Source organism: Diospyros lotus, chromosome 12 (assembly GCF_014633365.1).
Source record: "Diospyros lotus cultivar Yz01 chromosome 12, ASM1463336v1, whole genome shotgun sequence".
Taxonomy (NCBI): Eukaryota; Viridiplantae; Streptophyta; class Magnoliopsida; order Ericales; family Ebenaceae; genus Diospyros; species Diospyros lotus.
This window is the reverse complement of record NC_068349.1, coordinates 11,259,322-11,275,521: the sequence shown is the minus strand read 5'-3', so window position 1 is coordinate 11,275,521 and position 16,200 is coordinate 11,259,322. Positions and strand designations below refer to the sequence as shown.

General features: G+C 40.8%; 1 protein-coding gene across 2 annotated transcripts; it reads right to left on the bottom strand.

The window, feature by feature from the left end:
• Nucleotides 1-11,816: 11,816 nt before the first annotated feature.
• LOC127814183 (splicing factor-like protein 1) lies at nt 11,817-15,911 on the bottom strand. 2 transcript variants are annotated; one of them, XR_008026297.1, is made up of 3 exons: nt 13,279-15,911; nt 12,471-12,616; nt 11,817-12,211 (listed from the first exon to the last, which is right to left on the bottom strand). XR_008026297.1 is itself a non-coding variant. In XM_052355501.1 (2 exons), the coding sequence occupies exon 1, from the start codon at nt 15,800-15,802 to the stop codon at nt 13,316-13,318; it is 2,487 nt and encodes an 828-aa protein (XP_052211461.1). In that variant the 5' UTR covers nt 15,803-15,911; the 3' UTR covers nt 11,817-12,211; nt 13,279-13,315. The 2 variants fall into 2 exon arrangements, 1 of the variants encoding a protein (XP_052211461.1); XM_052355501.1 differs by lacking the exon at nt 12,471-12,616.
• Nucleotides 15,912-16,200: the final 289 nt, after the last annotated feature.

Here is a 16,200-nt window from a genome sequence, read left to right as displayed (position 1 = left end):
TATTTTAGTAGAGTCCGATCAGGTCAATCTTCTCATAGGAGAACTTCTATCAATTCATCCATGAACCTGCAATCTTTGGCTTTTTAGAACTTTCCAATAAGTAGCCGGTAGCTCCTGTGGGTGTCATTGTTGGTCCCAAGTTGGGATGATCAAGCACGATGATCTCAGGGTTGGTTGAGGAAAGATTTTACTCGCCCCCTAAGCCTCCCTCACCATTTATAGGTGCTAGTGACGCCATGTAATACCCAGACAGTCCATAGAAGTTAGTATATATCGAGGATAAGTAAGGAAAGAAACAATACCAGCAGGATACTTTTTTGACTGAATGCAGGCAAAGAACTCCAGGGTTAAGCGTGCTTGAATTGGGGAAGCTCAAGAATGGGTGACCCCCTGAGAAGTTCGTGTAGGCCCATCAAGGTAAATTGTTCTGATCCTTCATATTGCTCGATGCAGGATGTTACATGTGGTATCAGAGCCGACCCCCGAGCCTCTGAGCGCGGTGGTGAGGCAAACCTCAGCGAGGACGCTGAGTCCCTAAGGGGGGTGCGTGTAAGCACCTTAGGCGAATCTCACATCGGCCATGCAAATAGAGGAGATCTGGGACCAGTTGTAAGGTCGCATGACGAGAATGTCATGTGCTCAAGGGGGGGAGAATATAATACCCCAAGAGCCCATAGAAGTTAGTATGTATCGAGAATAAGTAAGGAATGAAACAACACTAGTTGGATACCTTTTGGGCTGAATACAGGCAAAGAACACCGGGGTTAAGCGTGCTTGAGCTGGGGAAACGCAAGAATAGGTGACCCCCTGGGAAGTTCATGTAGACCCATCAGGGTAAGTTGTTCCGATCCTTCCTATCGCTCGATGGGGGATGTTACACGCCAAGTAATATTCCCAAACTATTCTTCAATCTATACAAACCTCTCTTATCTCATTGGATGTGGGAAATTTCATTACCCTCTTATACAGATATAAAAGTGACTCAAAAAGTCATCAGTCCACATCTATCAAGGATCATGTTATAAGTAAAGGGGGCGTCGACTACAATGAAATCAAAGTCTGTTGTTATCTTTCTTGACCCCAAGCATAATATCACATAGATCTTTATGGTCCCATTAACTTACCCGATCCTCTCATTAAAGGTGATCAAAAGGACTTTACCAAGATTGACTTGCTCCATTCTATACCCCATATTAAGGAATACCCTTCTATACAAGATCTCTATGGAGCTTCTTGGGTCTACTAGGATTCTCTTAAGGTCCATCCTCCCACCATTGTTGATATCACCAACGAGACATTAAAATTGGACTGAAAGGAAAGGTACTTATCTAAGAATGTTATTGTCCCACTTGACCTCACTCTTTTCCAGGATTCACAAGGCTTGTGATGGCTATTGCTCGACGTTTTTGCTTTGTTTTCCCTGAGGATTGGGTTATACAACCAAAGCGTAAAACACTAATGGGGAATTTTCGTCTTATCTTCTACTTTCCTTGCTCGACGTTTCCACTTGTGAGCCAATGCTCTTATCTTGATTGTCCTCTTTGGGTATTCCTTATATATCCTCGATAACCATAAGGATCTTAGTTCTTAGGGAATTAAAGGAGTATACCTGATCAAGCTCCTTTGAGAGTTGGCTTAACCAATTAGTCTAGTACTCTTCCCTTGCAAGGATCCAAGAGGTTCTCTTGCTTTGGCATTTTTCTCTCCTCCTCCTCCTTCTCAACCTACTTAACTTTCCTTGTGCGATGCCTTCCTCATCACTAATGAAAAGCAAGTAAAGAAATTCTTAATTAAGGAGTCGGGCAAGTAACAAATATGACCATTACAATATGTTAGTTAAAGTCTTTACTCCCAAAGGCTTCTTCATTAAACCTAGCTACATAATCCCATAACAATTTCCTATTCCCCTGTTGGATGTTGAATAAGGCCATTGTGGTCTTCCACTTGTCTCAACAAAACAAAATGCGCAAGCAAGCTCACCTTAAGCTCTTCAAAAGAATGGATGGACCTATTAGGAAAGCTCGTGTTCCAATATCAAGCATTTTCTTCTAGGGTTGCCAGGAAGGCTTAACACCACATACCATTTGAGGCAGATTGGACTAACATATGTGAGGTAAAGAGCTATATATGGTTCAAGAGGTCGATAATCCCATTGTAAAGCTTGATGGTCAAGATGCTAAATCTTTTGGGTAGGACTTTTTTTGATTATAGTCTAGTTGAGGGATTGTGTTGAGCCCCTTCCCTACGTCTTTTTCTTCTCTTCAATTTGCATTATTTTCTTTATTAGATGTTTGATATGCCTCTCCTGCGGGGTCTCTTTTTCCTAGGCTTGGGAGAAAATCCAACCTTTGTTTTTCGAGCGTTGGTGGTTGCACCAGTCTTCTTGAGAGTTATAGATTCTCTCATTCTGTTGCTTGTGATGTTCCTTATTTCAAGAATTCTATTGATATTCCTTTTGAGAATGACATCTCTTCCCAACAGTGGTGGTATAATTCTCCCAAGTGATGGTCATTGAGTTGGAAATGTTCGTTTTCGTGATTAGGACCCCTTCTCTTATGTTGCCCGAGAAAGGTTATTAGTAACTCAGTGAGGTATTATGCTTGGTTCTCGAGATGAGTGACCTTGGGAGAGGTTAATTGTGTCCCTAATTGTCAAGTGGTGATTAGTCCAAGATGATTGGGATTCGAGCCTTCATATGGCTCAAATTTTGTTGGGTCATATTCGGCATCAGTGGGTACTCAACGAAGAGGCATGTTGGGCGAGAGTGAGCTAGACAATGGCTTGATTGATAACTGTGTTGGCATAAAAGGTGAGCAGATGTGAATAAAGACTAATAAAGTCAACCCCATACTGGATGCTAAAATGATAAGGTTTCAAAGTCAATCACCGCTCAATTCATTCAATAGCAATGCTTGCGATTGATTTTGCTTACCCCTAAAGGCATTCCTTATTGTCCTCAAGCTTGACCTTGTCTAAGACTAGCTGGACCTACAAGAAAAAAGGTGAGGCTCAATTCTCGAATTTGTGCTCTTGACACCTAAGTTGGTCCCTGGACCCAAAACTAAATAATGCAACAATAATGATATAATCGTTAAGTAATAAATGAGACATCTAGCTCTTAAAAAACTACACTGGATACATTAAGGGAGCTGTAGAGAACCATGATTGTGCCACTCAACTAAACGAAAGTCAACTTGCTGTATGATCAAAATTCGAGCCTAGTGGATGTCTCAAATTATGCCATGGGGAAAGTTAAGACTTTAAGCTTGCAGGCCACCGACGGAAACTAGACTAGACCTTATGGCTCGTTTAAGTTCAAACACAACCCCTCGATCTTCATGGTTTGGATGCGCCTCTAAATTAACTCTTAAAACTTTGGTCTTAGACCTCATCACAACGAGGAGCATTCTTGTATTTTCTCCTAGAGGTAGAATGACTCGTTGGCTAATAGTTCACCATTTGCAAACGCCTAAGAAGAAACACGAAAAATTAATAATATTACAAGTATTTGTGAGAAAGATAATTATATGACAGAAGCTAAAGGATTCTAATTTTTCTCATCTAACAATTCCAACCAACTTGAGTTTCATTTCTCATTCTCCGCCGTAAAATAAAATACAAATTTGATTCGGAGACCTTTATAAAAAAAAATAAAAAGTTCGCAATTATTTTAAATTCGAATCCCTAAAATCTAGGCAGATAGAGAAAAAAGATCCAAAACAAATAAAATTTCTGAGACAGGGAAACTCTCCCCCTACCCCCCGCCAAAATGGCTGACGCGATCGAAGAAAAGGCACGCTTCCATAGCTAAAATGGCTGCATCCACAACCCCTCCTCTCTTGCACCCTCCTCCATACATATTGTCAAAATAATACCAGCTCACTAAAACGTAATAACCATAAATTTAAAACAAAAGAAATAGTGTTCAATAAAGATGCCCATAATTACAAAAATCACTACTACGTCTATTTAAAAACATTTTTTATACATTTTTTTTTTTCTAAAAACCGCATTTCCCAGCATTTCTTTCTTAAAAAAACTGAATATTACTACATTCTAATAGGGGTACTGCCAAACGAATTGCAGCCAGTATGGATGAAAGATGCCAAAAATAAGCGAGTGCCCCTATTGGATAAGAGTACAGATTCAAAAGTCCATGTCACATGGCACCCATCAAAACCTGTTAAAGCAGAACGATATTAAAACACATTACCAGAGACTACAAGTGTAAGCGCTGGAACATAAATTTACACAACTGGTCGTTGTAAAAACACCAGAACTAAAACTAGCTTTGTATCTCATCAATTAACCAATTAGGCTTTGTTTCTATCATGGTATGAATTATTTACCCACAAACAGGAAAGTTTTCCTCCAAATTAACCAATATCCACCGCCAAAATGTAACACAGCGAATTTAACAATACGAGTAATTGGAATGTTCTGTTCAAGCTATCAATCTGCTATTCAGATCCCCCAAATAGCTAATTCATACATTAAACTAGTAAAGGCCATTAACATTAATTGTCCATCCTCTTTAACAAGACGACCTCAAAATAATGAGAAATAAGCCAATTGCTGCTACATAATCTACAAACCAACGAATAAACATTTCAGTCAACTTAAAATCAAATTATTCTTCATCAAGCAAGACAATGAAATGGAGAAGCAAAAGCTCAAGGTAAAACAAAGTTGTACAAGACAAGTTTGATCGAGCAGCAATGAGAACAATAAGGTGAAATCCAAGCAAGCATTCCAGATGCATAATGACAAGGCAAGACTAAAACCAGGCCAGAATCATTTGTGCACTCCTCAATCCGCCCAATAAAGGGAAAGGCAGTAAAAATTGTGTGATGGGCAAACTATTCCTTAAAAGATACCACTGAAGAAAAATCCACCAAGCAAGCACACTACCCCTTAGTAATGAAAACCTTGGTAACCAGTAGGATCACGGCAACAAACAAAGTGAGCAGAGTTCATAACTTAGATTAAAAAAAAAAAAAACCCATTCCCACATGTCAAACTTTACTTGCGATCATGGAAACAAACCTTGTGATACAGCTTTCTGCCAGGTCAAATGTGTTGAAAATTTATCAGGCCACAAGTTGCACTTATGGTGCTTGAAATTGAAATAAGTCACACATATGCACCAACTGTTATGAGTGCATGCATTATATTAGATGTGTTCAACCCAGAACCTCATATACCCATGTGGCATTCCATTTCCAACCGCAGTGGGAGGTGAAATTATTTCCCATTAAATCATGTGAAGCTCTCGTCTTGGGATCCCACTTCTTCAAAGAGTGGAGGGGCCTACACTAGCCTGTCTTACCTAAACTTTGGTATCTCCAATGGAGGCCACAAGGCACACAACTATACTAGTAGAATGACAGTCCCACTCCAATGCCACAATATCACGGGCTTACATCCCAAAAGCAATTGCTGTTAATTGGTAAAGAGCCTTATATACCCATGATCTAATCCATTTCAATCAGCTGGGTTAAGAAAGCACAACATATTGCCAATGAAATCTGGAAAACAGATTGGCACCTTCAAGAAAACAAAGTGTTTTACGAATGGTTACCGATATTGATTATGCATCTTTTTTTTTTTGGCTGAGCTTTTGATAGCAATAACTAATAAGCAAAAATCATGCATTCAAAGGTCCAAAATCTTTTGCCCACAATATTATTAGTATAAAAGAGGGAAAAGAAATCATGAAGTTCTCTACCAAACTGACTTGAAAAGTTCAGGAAGAAACAAAACCCAAAACAGGGAAAAAAAAAAAAAAAGGCAAAGAAAAAAAAAATCATAACCAAGGGACCTACGTACACTCCCATGCAAACTTCACATGTTTCCACAAGCATGCCAGAACATAACCATCTTTAGTGAAGATTTTCTAGAGCAAATTAACCAACTTAATTAAAACAAACAAATTTACAGTGAGTAACACAAGTCATAATGCAATAGCAATCGTTGAAAGAACATTATCACAAGCACCAGCAATAACTACATTTTTAAAAATCTAAACAATGAAGGAAACTACTGCAACGAGTGCTATGGAAAAAAGAACCATGGAGGAAGCAAAGTTAACAATTGAAAATTGAACTATAAATTTACATTGTATCCATATTTTGCGCTTTTATGGCTTGTATCTTACTACACAGTTCATTTCACATTATCATCTCCTCTTGCTTTACTGCCATTGCTGCAAAGGTTTGCAAGCCAGCAGCCCTATGAATTGGTATAACAATATTATAGAGGCAAGTTCCCAAGAGAAATCAAGTAAAACTTCGACCACATCCTAATTTGCCTATCTCCCATGCTTCAGGCTGAGAAAGCATTTGTCTCAGTTTTAACGTTTGGTTGTTATTTCTCCCCCCCCAAAAAAGGAGAATCTAACTGATATTAGTTAAACATAGGATTCCTACCTGTTGGCTAAACCACATCTAACCTGGTGTAATATTGTACACATAGTTGTCAAAGGCACAAGCCGCAGAGAGTGCTTGGGGCCTAGGCATGAGGAGAAAGGAAAAGTGCAAGGTTCATGCACATGAGGCGCATATATGTTAAAAATATGTAGAATACTTGTATGGTATTATTTTCAATTTAAAACAAAAAAGAGAAACATAGAATCATAAAATCATGATTTACAAGTAACAACCACTATAATAATAACTAAATATTTTAAAAATAAATAAAAAATTAATTCATAATAGCAAAAATACATTGAAAAAATTTATTTAAACAATAAAAGAAAAGTGGAACCTCCAAGTACCCTCGTTTAATGATCTGCCTCTTTATGTACATGAAGGCTCTCCCCCACCCAATTCCACAACACCCGCATTGTTTGCAGCACCCTTGCCTACTCCATCTTGGAATGCTCAACACTTCACTGTTTCCAATCCATTCTGCCTTGTCCTATGCAACCCCCAGAGATACATGCTCACATGCTTGTCCTCGCCCAATCCTGAGACACTCAATTTACACCACAGTGCCACCACCAAGCAGGCTCTGATACCATTTTTCAAAGGGCCAACAGATTCCCCCCATACAGTGCCCTAACCCCTGAATGGTAAAATGCATGGGCCAGCCTAACTCCTTGGGTGAAAAACATAATCATTAAGAATAAGGCATCCCAGGTGCAGGAATTCAGCATATCAGCACCCACAACCAATATATATCAGCAAACCAACAGGAATATGGAGAACAGCCTCAAAGCACAACTGGCCTTTGGGTAAAAGGGATCCGTGGTTCATGACAAGCAGTTCATGAAAAGCTGCTGCTCCTGCAGTCTCCCCCTCTAGGTCAAGGGCATCATGTAGCATTTCCCCTGGCCCTTGTGCAGCCCCCATGATTTCTGAGCAACCCTTCAGAAGTACCTAAAGCAGAACAAATAGGTCCTAAAGCAGGCCCACCTAGTGACTGCACCAGCATAATAGGTTCAAACATTCAAATGCAGCAGCAGGCCACCCAGGCTGCCCCCTGCAGCTCCCTTAGGCTGGGTGCAACTAGGCTGCTTAGGAGGTGGTTGCCTTTTGCAAGGGATATCTAATCCAACAAAGTGAAAGGTGGAGAGTCCCATGAAGTAATGACTATAGGGACCTAAAACCAGTAGTAGACAACCATAAATGCTTAGGAAGCTGCACCCAGCCTAAATCTGATACAGCAGCCATACCAATCAGTTTACTGGTCTAAATCTGATACAGCAGCCAGCCCAACTCAGTTCATTTATTTATTCATGCTCCTTACACAGCAGCCAGCCCAACTCAGTTCATTTATTTATTCATGCTCCTTACAGTAAATACATCTCTAGTACATGCTCACTGCAGAGGCCGCTACCATGACAGCAAAAACACACATTTCTATAATCACCCAAAAGTGAGCTCCCTTCTTGCAACCCCTCTTGTCCATCCACAAGGTCCCTTAAATCTTTATCCTTACAAGTCCTCTGGCCACCATGCATTCACATGGATGAGCTAAGAGCTTATTAAGGAAGGCCCTCATGCGCGCACAAATATAAATCAGAACATGCCTCACATGCATAGTTGTGCAGAAGCCCACTAAACAGGGCTGCAGCCCAAGGCCCCTGGCCTCTCATGCCTTATGCAAAGCCAAAGCCAAACATATTGTGGGCATCATTGTTAATAAAACAAATCAAATGCATACCTTCAAAGGTTGACTACAAGACACAAAGCACCCAATTTCATTGAGAGAAAACAGTCCACAGCCAACAGCAAGGGAAACACATCGAGCTGTGAGAAAAGGGAAAAAATTAAAAGGACAAATGGGACCTTTTGCCTTCACCACCAAGCACCAGATCAAGCCACAGTATGATCCGCTGATGTATATGTATTGTTAAATAAACCAAACATGACAGATGAAGTGTGTGGATGTGTGCAAGAGGTCTTCTTGCCACCAAAAGCTCTTCCTTATCTGCTTCAGACCCTCTTCTTTCTTCAGGCAAAGACCTGTCCTCCCCCATCCTCTCAGAACTAGCCAAACCTCTTTTTTTATGCTCTAAGTTTGATGTAGTGGACAACAGCAATATTTGTAATACTTGTTTGCCCAACTGTTTCTATGTGCTTTCTTCCCAATGCTCAAGACCCTCTCCTCCCATGCAGCACCTAGTAAGGAGAAGGAAACCTCAAGAAAGCAGAAATACAGCTTCAAGCAAATGAAGAAAATAGGAAGTGTAGATACACCAGTTGGGCCTTTGATCCTATCAAGGCAGTTGCTTCAGCTACTTGTGGACGTGCAACAAGCTGGCAGCCTACTGACAGTCTTGAGCAACTTGCTAGCTGGCTAGCCCCCTTTAAACTCATTCTAACCTCAATTTATCCATACAGTTGTACCCCAAAAATGAGACTTAATCCCAATAACACTCCTTAAACACCACCCTAGATCTAGATCCTTGGCTCAACTACTAAATGTAGACACATTGCCCTCAAAAATACCAACAATCACTGCAGCCTGTAGCAGCTATTATGCTACTCTTGTGCAGCCCCAGTGCTCCCTCTAACTGGCTTGCAGCCTCACTACAAACTCCCCCTACATGCTACCAGGCCTGCAACACATGAGCAGCCAGATGTCCAGAGCTGCAGCCCCTCCTATAGCCTGCTACAAGACACCAGACTCAAGCACCCTTTCCTATCCTTGCTGCTGTCTGCTTCTAATGAGTACCATGGAATATCAAATTTCAATGTTTGACATTAGGATATTTAGTTAGTTAGATTTATTGAAAATAACATTGAGATTTCATCCTCTTTGTTCTTTCTTTCCCTTTCCAATTCTTATTCTTCTCTTCTTCTTCTTCCCCATCTCTCTCTTCTCTCTCTACAGTCGGAAACTCTCTTTTCCATCCTGCATCAACAGCCCCCCTTGTCAGTGCTTCCAGCCCATGTGGTGCCTGTCATTGTTGCAGCCTAGCTCTTGCAGCTCCTAGACCCAAATGGTAGCCACCATTGTGCAATCAGTCTATTCCTTGCCTGAAACCTGAGCTCAAAGGGCAGTCATCAGGTTGCCTTTTCTTGCTCAAACTCTTAGGTTCAAGTGGCAGCCATTCTAAGCCCACATTACAACCCTTGCACTAGATGCCCTATTCCTGCATGCCCCTAAAGGCATAAATCCATAGGCCTGAGCATAGGAAGTAGTGCACAACACAAGGCAATTATCTTATGGCATTTGGGGCAAGTGCACCTTGAGATCTAGGGGTTACGTATAGGACTCCTACTCATTGACCCAACCACATCTACCAATGTGACATCGTAATTTGTACATGTAGCTTGGGCACACACTTAGATGTCTCTCCCACGTCTGGTCATGTCCCGTCTGAAAGCATATGATCAGTTGTTAAAAAATATGTATGATCACAATCCAGAAATAGCACATAGCAAAAAAAGGGCTTGCACAAAGCATTAGTAACAATTGGTGATTCTTACTACAAATTTTCTGTTGAAATTAGGCAAATAACCTCCTTTTCAAACTTTGTTAAGAAATTCTTCTAATGTCAAAGACCAACACAAAAGGCAAGAGTGTCCATTAATATGTATGAACTCCAACAAATTGCAGTAGACCTCCTTCAACAAATTGCAGTAGACCTCCTTTATAAAATGTCCCTACATCACCAAAGGCAAGAGTGTCCACTAATAAATAGTGGTCTAGTCTAAACAATGGTAAAAGTTTCTTTTAAAGACAAACCCCAAGCTGCTTATAAACTTCATCAACCAACTTCTAAGGCTTGCTTGAGGTTGGATGCTTGAAATAAGCACAGTGCACCAGCCTCAGGAAAAAACCAAAAAAAAAAAAAAAAAGGTGATGCTTTGATCTGTACCAGAATGCAGTTGTTCTTGCAAAAAAAGATTCCTACATGACGATGAAAGATTATGAGTCATACGAAATGTAAAGACTTATCAATTAGTCAAATATCAACAGTAACTCATGAAACAGAACTCTAGAAGATCTTTAATGAGGCTTACTTATCAAAGCTAGATTGCTCAAAGTAAAATGACTAGTCCTAAAATTCAAATAGAAATTTCTCCTACCAAAGGCAACATATATTATAGAATATATCTATATGGATGCAATATAGATATGCATTTGAGATAGTTTGACTGAGATGATGATAGATATTAGATATTTATTAACAATAAATAAATGAAAGGAAGAAACACATGCAGATGCAAAAAACTTATCAATTAGTCAAATTTATAACAGAAACTAATGATATGGAAATCTCAGAGATAGCCAATGAGGCTTACCTATCAAAGCGGTCATGCTCAAAGTAAAACTACAAGTCCCAAAGTTAAACAAAAACTTCTCACATCAAACAACAGATGTTACAGAATTTCAATATGTCTAAATGGAAGCACTACAGATATAAGTGTCGTCCAGCTAGAGCTAGATATTTATAAGAATAAATAAACAAATAAATAATGGAACAAAAGGTATATGGAAACATAAACCAAGGACTCAACTACATAAAAGTTACAATGCATAGGTCCTATTCCACCATTCCGTCCCCTCAAGTGACAGAATCTCAATCAATGTGTAATGTACCATATCTTTCTTTGTCATCATAATTTAAGTTGAGTTTGGCCTCCCTGTTTCCTGTTCCTAGCATTACCTTAAAAATGGTTGGCAAACACATTTCCTAATTATGGCACTTGTTTGTATTTCTTAAACATGCCAAACCACCTAAATCTATTCACCTCATTACCAGAAGAAGAATATTGTTTTGATAGTTGTAAAATTAGCACTCAACCTCTCAAAAAGTAGAGAAATAATGGAAATAGTCAAATCACTAAGCAGCAAAACAACTTACGAGATAGGCATTACTCAATACATCAGATAATGCAGGTGTATTGAATTTCAACCACAATATTAATTAACAAGACATTAAAACAGATAGGAAAATCAACTCGTCGGTCATGCTGGCTAGAATGTGCCAAAACCCATATTGAGCACTAAAGAAAGCACCAGAAAGAAGAAGAGAGATAAAAAGAGTCCAATTTGTGTGATAGCTCAAAACTAATAAAAGCCAAATTGTTACACAGGACGTGCCAGTGGTAACCAACAGGTCCAATAACCTGTTGATAGAGATAAGAAATGAGTATCAGACTGACAGAAAATAAGGAGAAACAAGATATTTCCAAACAATACCATCTCAGATATTACCTGTATACGGTACAAGCCCATCAACTACCCATGGATACCATCCACTACCACCATGACGTAAGGCTTCAGACAGGAGATCAGAACCGACCAAGTCATGGAGGTCTCAAAAAGTTGAGCACAGTTACCATTCACAATAAGAGAAATTTAAGGAAATGAAGTCAAATAAAATAACACAATAAAATAGTATAAATTGAAGCATTACAGCAAAAACTGTCAGCAAACACCTAAAAATCAAAAATAAAACAAAAACAGAATGTGAAATTTATTAGCGTCAAGATGCTTTCCAGTTGAACCATGATTGGCACCATAGAAAGTTCACACACCCTGCAGTTAGGAGCGGTGCCACTACAAGTTTAAGAATATTCTATAATAGGGTCTTCACTGCAGGAACAGATAATCTGGATATTGGTAAAAAGTCTCTGCAATTGTGATAACAGCACAGCAAGATAAAAGATGTGAGTCTGAAACTTCCAACAAGTCGAAGTCATAGGAAGATGTAAGAAAACAGGTTGAGAAGAGCTCCAGGAAAACCTCATGCCTGCCAAAGGGTATGATCATTGTTAACAAATCAGATAAAACACATATACAGCTATTACAACGGTGGGGGAAGGGCAGGAACTATTTATGGTAGACATGCAAAAGTCCAGGCAGCCTTTGGCAGTTTTCATGCATTTGAATAATGTTAAGCTTACCCAAAATCTATTACTAGGAGTTTAGATTATGTTAAACCTTCTTTTTCTGGTTAGTGGGGTGATACAGTAAATTTTGAATATTAGGATGAAAAAATGGGGTCAAACCATTAGAATTCATGGAGCACCGTCCTCCCCCTTGAAGTAAATGGGTGGAGAGGGGCTGGCAGCAGGAATTGGAAATAATGGTGGAGCCAATACATGACAAAGCCATTTCCATAAGAATTACTTGACACTGCCAAAAAGGAGGTTGCCTGGAATTCAAATTTTCAATTAAGGTAATTATTTCTCAATTCGGTCAAATGACAAAGCAAAACCTAAGCAGTGGTATTCAGATAGAAAGGACTAAAAGACCAGCTTGTCCCTAAAAACAGAATATAAAAAAATTAAATAAGCATAGAGATATTGAACTATACAGTTCATCAAGATTAACATTATAATATATTTCCCAAAACCGATTCCTTGCCATTTGACCTGCCATCCTCAGAAAAAATGCATTTCTTTGTTTGCAGGTTTAAAATGATTGGAGAGCAAGAATTCATGTAGCCAACCCCAAGGCTTCTTGTTGTTGCGTTGTGTTGTTTACAGGTTTGTTTGATCCAACCAGGAAATTTAACTGAACAGTTGAAATTCATATAAAGTGCTGCAATGAGCGTGCTGCACCAAATTTTAAGTGACACAGTAAGTTCTTATAAAATACTTTTTGTTTTTTTTTTTTTGGTGGGGGCAAATTCCTATAAAATCCATCAGCAACCAACAAAATGGATACAGTTCCAAAGCACAATCCTAGAGCAGATGGAAATTGAATTAGAACTGGTCCAAATGATTTTTCTTCAAGATTTACAGGTTGCAAAGATGACATAAAAATGAATTAAAATTGGCTCAATAAAATAAGCAAAAAATATTGAAGCCTTACTTTCTCACATGAGAACATCATTGGGACTGCAACAGTATTATTTCATGTCAGCCATGAACTTCTCATACTCGGGATCTGCACCAGCAGTTGCTTGCTGGCTTTGCTCTGCAGATGAAATTGATGGTGGAGCAGGTGGATCAGAAGCCCATGGCCCACTTGCAAAGTTCTGTTGGTCCACCGGTGCATGAGAGATAGGTTGAGGAAGAGGAGGAGGTACAGCATAATAAGAAGGGTAACCTAATGAAGACGGATTGTACGTAGGTTGGGAGTTTGGTGGCATTCCCATCAGTGCATTTCCATAGATATTATTAGCTCCAGACTGTGCAGAGGCTGCAGATACATTATTCTGAGATTGCACTCCGGGGGCTACATGCGTTTCGCTTGAAGGAATACTTTGAGAAGGAGTACTGGAGGTAGCAACTTGTGGTGGTGGAGGATACGGTACATTATAAGGAAGCATGGGTTGACCTTGGACAGGGTTGTACATATATGATCCAGCAGGAGGAGGGTAGGGCGCATAAGGAGTAGGAGGAGGAGGTGGAGCAGGTGCTCCCCAAGGTGCTGGGGCACCCATGTAGCTGCCAGGAGGTATACTCCCAAGAGAGCCACCTGACATATTTTGTTGAGATGGGTATCCAGCAATGGCCTGATTTGGGGCAGGAAACGTGTGCATTGGAGGAGGAGGAGGTCCAGGCATAACAGCAGGTTGGGGCGGCTTACCAGCAACTCGTACAGCAATTACTCTCCCATCTAGACGATGACCATTCATGCTTGCAATGGCTTGATTTGCCTGAGCAATGTCAGAATACTTTACAAAACCATAACCTTTACTTAATCCAGTCACCCGGTCCTTAATAACCTTTGCCATTACTATGTCACCGAATGGTGAAAATAACCTGATCAGAGCATCATCATCAAGAGTAGGGGGCAAGTATCCAATATACAAGTTTGTATCATCTATTTCTTTTACCATCTTAGTCACATTGCTCCCCAGCCCAGGATGTGATGTGTTTCCTGTGCCTACAGCACCGCCGCCACTGGCCCAAGGTGGATTGCTCCCTGAACTGTTGGAACCCAAAATAGACAATGCTGGACTTTGTTTGGTGAGGGATTCTGGAATTGTTCCACCCAATTCAGCCAAGAAGTTCTGATACTCATCGTCCATTTTCTTCCCTGTGGTGCCTTTCACAGGACAATCAATAGTTGGGTGCCCACCATCACCACAAATCTTGCATAATACATCACTCTTAAAAGTCGATAATCGAGAAGGACATGCATACTGCCTATGTCCAGGCTCACCACACAGCCTACAAAACTCATCATCCCTTATTGTTCCATTCAAAGCAGCAAGTTCTCGGAGCTGCTGTCTCTTATGCTCATTCAATCCTTCATCCACAGGTTGCAAAAGCTTCTCTACCATTCCAACGGCAGCATCAAGTGACTCCTGTGTCTCAGCCTCAACTAAAACATGCAAATCTTCATTCTCAGCAGGATCAAACTTTAAATCACGCTTTTGCCCCAACCTACCTTCCTTAATCGATCCTTTACCCCGAATCACAATTTTGGCCCCCGTCTCCTTCTCCATCCTCTTCTGTGTATTCCCTCTCGGACCAATTATCAGTCCAATAAAGTTATAACCCGGGTATTCTTTCATGGGAATATATAGCTTCTTATGAAGCTTTGGGGGCCTATAATCTGCAGGAGGTTTGAATGCTGGGTTTCGTTTTATAATTTGTGAAATAATCTCTTGCCTCTCTCTGTTAAGCCTCTCACGAGCACGATACTCTCTGGTATTGATTCGAACTCCCATGTTGTCATATATAGGTTCGGGAGAAGGCGACCTAGCGCCTTCCGGGCGATCATCCAATGGCAAACCCGATTGCAACATCCGACTAATCTCAAGAAGCCTAGCATTTAAAGCTTGAATTTCAGGGTCAATGTCCATACCTCCAACGAAGTCCTTCATGAAATCCGGCAGCTGAAACGCTGGTTTGGGCTCATCGTCCGCCCACCTAGACTTCCTTCTCTTGGACTCCCCATTCTGGGCCTCGCCATCCGCTGAGGGAGGGTCCCACCGGCTCCTCCGCCGCCTCCGGCTCGTCGCATCCTCCTCGCCGGCCGAACCTTCCCTGTCCGTACCACTCCCGGTGAAGTTAGCGTTACCACCAGCAACGACACCACTTTCAGCCAACAAGGGCCTCTGAACCTCTTGCTTCTGGTTCGGGCCATCGTTGTTGGGGCACTCCGAATCGGGCTCGGCGGGGGGAATCGGGTACGGGTCGTCGGAGGCGTCTAGGTTTTCAGAAGGCGAGTAGTTTAGTGGAGCTAGGGTTTCAGGAGGATTTAGATCGGAGGAAGGAGGAGGCGGAGGAGGAGGCGGAAGAGGAGGAGGAATTGGTGGTTGAGGCGGGAAAGCAGAAGCAGCAGCTAGGGTTTCAGACGGGGAGAAGTAGAGAGGCTCGTGAGGATGCTCGGAAGCAAAGGTTTCGGAGGCCAAACTAGGGTTTTGATGCAGAGAATCCATGGGATTTTAGCGCCCGAATCCACCTACAACTTTTTTAGGAGCACAGAGGGGGAGAGATTTGGCATTTGGGCCAGGGCGAGCGGAATCGACGCGGTTATATATGCCTCCAGTTTCAGTCAGATACAAATTACAATCCATACGATACAGATACACATCCTCTCTATTTTATCTTAATTACACAAGGACTCCAAGGCTTTTCGTATTTTAATTTAAACCCCTTCCCTGAGGTGGTTTGGTTGTTTGAGAGAACTTGGACAATTTCTTTTTTGCGTCTGGCGTTCGGGCACTACTTTCCGTCGTTATTTTTGTTTAATAAAATAAAAAGTTAAAACATATTATTGTTTTGAGGATTACTTTAGTGAAATAAACTTTTATAAAAATCATTTTCAAGGTAAAAT